Here is a 6,045-nt window from a genome sequence, read left to right as displayed (position 1 = left end):
TCTACATTTATCAAACAAACAAAAATATGCCTAACCATAACCAATCATATAAGTAATGAGTAGCGAATAAGGAGTAGAAATTAGCCAGTAGACCGTAAGTGTTGCCACCTTTGAGCTTTACAAATGTTGCCTCAACAATGGTTTCAAATTTATGAAAACAAAAAAAGAACAAAAAACAAAAACAAACATTGTTAAAATCGAAAGAAAGTGAAGGAAATATGAAATTTGAATTGTTGTCGAAATTGTTAATTAATATACAAATCAGCATAGAAAGAGTTTTTGTATACAACAAGACAAATTGATTTCTTGTGATAACAACAGAATTATCTTTGATTCACATTGGCTGAATGCTAACGAAAATGGAGCAGCTCCAAAAAGCGAAGCTGAAACAGTTTCGCGATCCTTCATGCGAGGATGGGGCTGCTCTTGCTTCAAGATCAGCCTGAAAAAAGAGCTTTCAAAATTCAATTTCAATTGAGCCCCTAGCCCTAGATACACTGCAACAAGAAATAGAGATAGAAAAACATTGGCTTCCATTTTAACATAGCAATGATACAAGCATATATGTATACACATTAGTTTTCTATTGCTCTTATTTTTATTATTATTATTTGTACGTTAGTTTAAGTGGCTGCAATCAAATGGCAGCCCAGCAGCAGCAGCAGCAAATGAAGGTGTTCATTTAAGCATTAACAACTTTAGTTTGTAAAACCGCTTACGATCTTACCACCACTCTCCCACCACCCGCCGCCCACAACCCACTCACCAGCTAAAAAACAATGAAACAATAGAAAATGTACATTTGAAGCACTTTATTAATTACATTAAACGGAGTGAACAGAGTTAGGAAGAGATATCATCAATGCACGTTCATACATTTAGCCTGTAGTGCAACTGTAATTATTAATTATTGTGTAGATCTACGGTAAAGATAATTTTCTATTTGTTTTTCGTACGCCTTAAGTTTAAACACCGCCAATAGCTAATAATTAGCACTCTAGTGTCGCCACAATACCTGTTCTTCCATTGAATACGTTATCTTTCGATCAATACATAATTTATATATGTATAAAAAAGGAAACAAATTTATATGCAATAAATAAATTGAAAAGTGAAATCCAGGATCCCAAGGATCGGCTTTATCTTTCTTGGGCCTTAAGTGGGATTGTTATTTACTGGGCTACATCGCTTTAAAAATTCATTGATTGTTCTTTTTTGCAATCGTGCAATTCACTGTGGCGTTTTAAGCGAAGATTTCTAAAATCTTGATTTGGGTAAATTTAAAAATGTAGAATTGGTTTCAGGCGGTTATCCTAGGATACGTAGTTAAACTTTTTTAGATAAGCTCCTGATTGTCCAAAAACTCGCGAATCATGTTTCTGCAGGACTTGAGCAAGGACCTGTTGCAGTTGCGCTCTTTACTGGGAATTGGAGTCCTCGTTTTGGCCTTGACTATCGACTTGTTGCTCACCGAAGTCTCGGATTTGGCCGGTGTCAGGGATCTCCTGAGTAGGTGCGATGGTATGGAGCGTTTCTTCAACGGCTGGCTGGCGACTGGCGGACGAACAGTCTGATCCTTTGGCGTCGTGTTATCGGCAACTGCCGGCGGTGGAGTCGGAGAACAGGACTCCGTGTAGGATATAATGCTGTTGCACACTTGCCGATCATATTGGTAGCGGAGCAACAGGAGAGCTGCAGCTGCCTCCAGTTCCAGAGCACTGTGGTTGGCCATGGACACGTCTTCTGTGTCGGATTGTCTCACTGGCGAGGGGGTCGCCTGCTTGCGTTTGTTCAACATGCGGTACTTCATGATTGGACTGTCGAGAAGGAACTGATGTCCTGCTGGTCTCAGCGCAAAGTTTATATATCACAAAGATTTACCTGGTTATGGTCCGCCCGCCCTTGCGCTCTACCTACCAATTGGCCGGTAATCCCAGTTGCCCTAATAAGTAACCTTTGGCACAAGCCAGGTAGGATCCTAGTTAAGCAGTGATATATCGCGAATTTTATTGATCCTAACGTTATTCAGACTATTCGGCCGCTAATCTTGCCAACCCTAATAAGCCAGGTGCAAGTCCTTTGGAAGGCAGATGGCTCAAAAGCCAATTCTTGGAAAATTCTGAAAAATACCTATTTTTGAGTTTTATATCAGGAACGTGGTGACAACTCGGAAAACAAACAAATGGGCAACATGATTGAAGTTACAAAAATTATGTTCCAAAGTTCTTACACTTTATTTAAATAGAAATCAAGACAAAAACCCTTAAGATTAGTTAAATAATGAGTGCCTCAAGATCAAAAAGCGGGTGTTTCAACAGTGAAAATGAATAATATAAACAGTTTAGGTGTTACGGTCAATTTTTTGTCAACAACTTTTTGGCGCTTTGTTTATTACGAAGTTACACACAATTCAACAGAAATCCGCTGGTCTACGACTTTTTAATATTTACATGCAGATATGCACTGGGCTGCTACATAACCGAATCAATGTCGTTGACTACAAAATAAGGTTTATTCCAAAAATAATAAAACTAAAATTTCTGTTGCATTGCGCCATTGCCGTTCGTATCTAGTTGCAGTTGCAAATGTACACAGTAAACACAGTTAAAGGCATTCGGTTTGTATCGTTTCTGTTTGGTGTGTGCTGATAAGCACATCCGGATAGCCAGATCTTCTCCTTGGTCCCTAGGGACTCTCTGTTCTCTACGCGTGAATCTCGAACAGTTTGGCCACCTCATTGAGGTCATCGTACTTCTTATTCTGATTGATTATTGTCCTAGCTAAGCCTATCCGATTGAAGAGGTTCCACAGCAGGATGCCGACGATCTTGTCGTTCTTCAAGTAGAATATTACACCCTTGCCATAGTTGCCCGCCTCATCGGGATCACAGGTAACGCCATCTGGGCTAGCCCCGTCATCGGATTTCGACGACGTGTTGGAACTCGTATTGGTCTCCACCACCTCGGAATCACTGGACTCAGCCAGTTGGTCGACGCGCGTGCCGGAGTCCGAGGGCAGGGCGAACACACCAACGGTGGGTAGCGAAGAATCCACCAAGCCGATACCCTCGTACCCGATCTCTGGACCTAGGTCGGACCAAAACATGCTCTGATGTTGATATGGTTTTTCTGCAAAAGGAACGGCGAACATTACACTGGATCGATTGGCATAAGCTCAGTAACTTACTTGCTCCCGTCATGTTCTCGCCGGCCAGCCGACCAGAGACCACCGAGTGATCATGGTGTTCCACCCGTCGCCTGCCCAGCAGAGGATCAAAGAAGCAGGAAGCATCACCAGCCACGTACAGATTCCGCCTGGCCTCCAGCTCTGCATTGACCACAAACCCACCGAGACTCCTGTCCACCTCTAGCCTGCTGGGTCCTGCGAGATCCGTGTTTGGTGTGCAGCCCACGCAGACAACCACCACGTCCGACATTAAAGTCATTCCATTGTTTAACTCCAACTTCAGATTGGATTCATCGCGAACTGCCGATCGAATGCTGGCATTGGGGATGACGCAGACACCCTGGGCTTCCATTTTTGCCGTCGTCCAGCGACTTAAGTAGTTTGGAAGAACCTTTGACATGTTGGCGTTCTCCTGGAACACCTGGTACACTTTGCCACCATTGTTCTCTCTGGAATAGTGTGCCAGAGAGCAGGCCAGTTCACTTCCGATAAATCCATTGCCAACAATTGTGATTGAACGCTTTTCCGCAGCCAATTTTCGGAGGCGATCAAAGTCGTCGGGTGTGCGATAGACCATTACTTTTTCGAGCACGCTTGGCGGCGCATCACGGAGCATGGTCAGGTTCTTGGGGGAGCAGCCGGTGGCAATGAGGCATTCGTCGTAGTTTATCTCGTAACCGTCGTTCAACGTCACTATGCGTTTTTGAGCGTCCACCTTCTTCACAGAGAAACCTTGAGCGACGGCAATACCGCCATTTGCATTATCATCCAGATCTTCAGGGTCTATGAAAAACTCATCCGGCTCAAAGAACAAGCTGTGAGCAAGAAGGGGATAATTAAATATGTTTCAAGTATATGATTTAGATCTACCTTCTCTCGGATCCCGTCCATTGCTTAAATCGATAGTCCTTGATGGGATCCTCGTTAGGATTGGGCGTATACCACAGCTCCTTGGACAGTGGAGGACGCATGTAGGGCTTGCGGAACTCGTTGCTAATCATCAAAACCTTGGCTGTTGCATCGTTAGACTTGATGGCACGGAAAGCAGAGAAGGCAGCGGTTCCGCCGCCGATAATCAGGTACGGCACATGCTTGGGAAGGTCCTCGGAACTGGGCGGACCTGCGCAGAAAGAGAAAGCGATAAGTTAACTCGGCTTATCATAAAAACATGACTCTGTTATTGTATTTTTGTAATTATTATCCAATCATGATGATTTTGAGAAATGCATTAGATAGTGCTTATCTGCATGCGAATTACAAAATGAGTTGAGCCTAGAAAGTTCTTTACAGCTTATGTCATCTTTACTTACTCGTGGCTAGTCCAGCAATTAATCTACGTTTTCGTTGCTCCTCCTCTTCCTGGGCTTTTCTGGCTTCACTGTCATCCGTATCCCGCGTCATAAACCAAGCGAGCTATATGATTGCAATGTAGTTATAGATCACTTTTAGATATCAGATCAAAACATACCAATCCTCCGGCTAACAGGGCAGCCAAGGCACCCAAAAGGCACTTAAGCCGTAGGTCCTTCATGCGGCACTCGCACTCCTCGTCACCACCATCACCGCTACCGGAAGCAGTGCCATCCTCGTTGCAGGGCTGACAGGTGGTCTCCTTACGTTTCCGCTTAAATTCCTCGCAGGGATTAGCCGCTTTGCAGGAATCCAGGACGGGCTGACTGGTGCTGAGCTTTGCACTGTCTGACTTCAACACATCCTTAGCACTGCAGACGGACTTGACATCAGCAAAGCCCTGAAAACGAATTGTATTAGTTAATATCTGTGAGGAAACTCTGTAAATCTTTGATGGGGATGCAAACTGGTTTCGGATTAGTAACACTACATTTTCCCTAGTAATCAATTTCACAATGCTTATCAGAAATTGGCAATGCTATTGACTACCGACTTTTAAAGAAAATATGAGCTAATAATACAAAAAGGTTTAGTTTCTACAACTTTTGGCGCGATACCCTCGTTTGCATCCCCCAACTTATCCAGCTAAAATGGATGATGAATGGACTGGGTGGAATGGAATGGGTACCACTTTAAAGAGTGGCTCCGACGGGGAATGGGCTTGAAACTGGGCATTGGCGTAGGCGGGAATGCCAGCTGCCTCCACCGCCGTCTCGTACTCCTCAACGGGGGGCGTGGTCGAGGGCTTGGTGACGCAGACTTGGTTATTCGGATATTTGTTGGCTTGCAATTTGGTGCGCGCCTCGAGGGTGCGTTTCTTTACCATTTGATAGAGGCTACTGTGCGCCGGCCGAAGAGGAGCTGAAATCAAAGTAAGTACTAGTTAGTTGTCCGCAAAAACATGAAAACACGGATCGGTTTTGCCAGCCATAACCTCACTTACCGTATGCCGGCGGCGACCGCTGCGGCACTGGACCCAATAGCCTTCTGTTGGCCAGGATGTACGCCTGCCGGATGAACTTCTGCGTCAGACATCGGACCCCCCAAATACTCATCGTGATTTACACTGGCTCCGGAACAGGTGACACCACAATCCACAATTGTGTAACGTAACAACGTCGTGCGGCGAAAGAAACGTGTGTTTTGCGAGTTTGTGTTTTGTTTACAAAAGAACCAATTTCTATGACAAATTTCTCCGTGTGATGTCCGGCGGTGTTTAATTGATCTCGACGCCTTTATCCCTTCTTGCTTTTGGATAGTCCGCGTTTAATTTATTTGTATTTTTCATTCCCTCGCCTGTCTTGTTTTTTTCTGTCTCTGTCTCAGTGTGACCGTCGCAGTGAGAAGGGGAAATGCCAAGCACTTTGAGAAATTATTCGGCTTGAAAATAGCTAAATATGAATTTTGAAATATATTATATAAATATATATTTTATATATGTATAAAAAA

At 44.0% G+C, this 6,045-nt stretch overlaps 2 protein-coding genes across 6 annotated transcripts; both read right to left on the bottom strand.

The window, feature by feature from the left end:
- Positions 1-23: 23 nt before the first annotated feature.
- On the bottom strand, positions 24-2,101 carry LOC122611816. 3 transcript variants are annotated; one of them, XM_043785153.1, is made up of 2 exons: positions 1,882-2,101; positions 24-1,831 (listed from the first exon to the last, which is right to left on the bottom strand). In XM_043785153.1, exon 2 carries the CDS (start codon positions 1,808-1,810, stop codon positions 1,337-1,339), a length of 474 nt encoding a protein of 157 aa, XP_043641088.1. In that variant the 5' UTR covers positions 1,811-1,831; positions 1,882-2,101; the 3' UTR covers positions 24-1,336. The 3 variants fall into 3 exon arrangements, with proteins under 3 accessions (XP_043641088.1, XP_043641089.1, XP_043641090.1); XM_043785154.1 differs by having other exon boundaries at positions 24-1,817; XM_043785155.1 differs by having other exon boundaries at positions 1,918-1,925.
- Positions 2,102-2,348: 247 nt separating this feature from the next.
- LOC122611813 (putative apoptosis-inducing factor 1, mitochondrial) lies at positions 2,349-5,937 on the bottom strand. Of its 3 annotated transcripts, none has more exons than XM_043785148.1 (7): positions 5,540-5,936; positions 5,225-5,457; positions 4,655-4,936; positions 4,497-4,599; positions 4,057-4,306; positions 3,187-4,001; positions 2,349-3,128 (listed from the first exon to the last, which is right to left on the bottom strand). In XM_043785148.1, exons 1-7 carry the CDS (start codon positions 5,649-5,651, stop codon positions 2,704-2,706), a joined length of 2,220 nt encoding a protein of 739 aa, XP_043641083.1. In that variant the 5' UTR covers positions 5,652-5,936; the 3' UTR covers positions 2,349-2,703. The 3 variants fall into 3 exon arrangements, with proteins under 3 accessions (XP_043641083.1, XP_043641084.1, XP_043641085.1); XM_043785149.1 differs by having other exon boundaries at positions 5,420-5,457; XM_043785150.1 differs by having other exon boundaries at positions 2,832-3,128; positions 3,183-4,001; positions 5,540-5,937.
- Between the last annotated feature and the right edge of the window lie 108 nt (positions 5,938-6,045).

This window comes from Drosophila teissieri, chromosome 2L, assembly GCF_016746235.2.
Source record: "Drosophila teissieri strain GT53w chromosome 2L, Prin_Dtei_1.1, whole genome shotgun sequence".
NCBI classification, from domain to species: Eukaryota; Metazoa; Arthropoda; class Insecta; order Diptera; family Drosophilidae; genus Drosophila; species Drosophila teissieri.
Note: the sequence above shows the minus strand (reverse complement) of the source record. Positions and strands in the feature narration are given on the sequence as shown.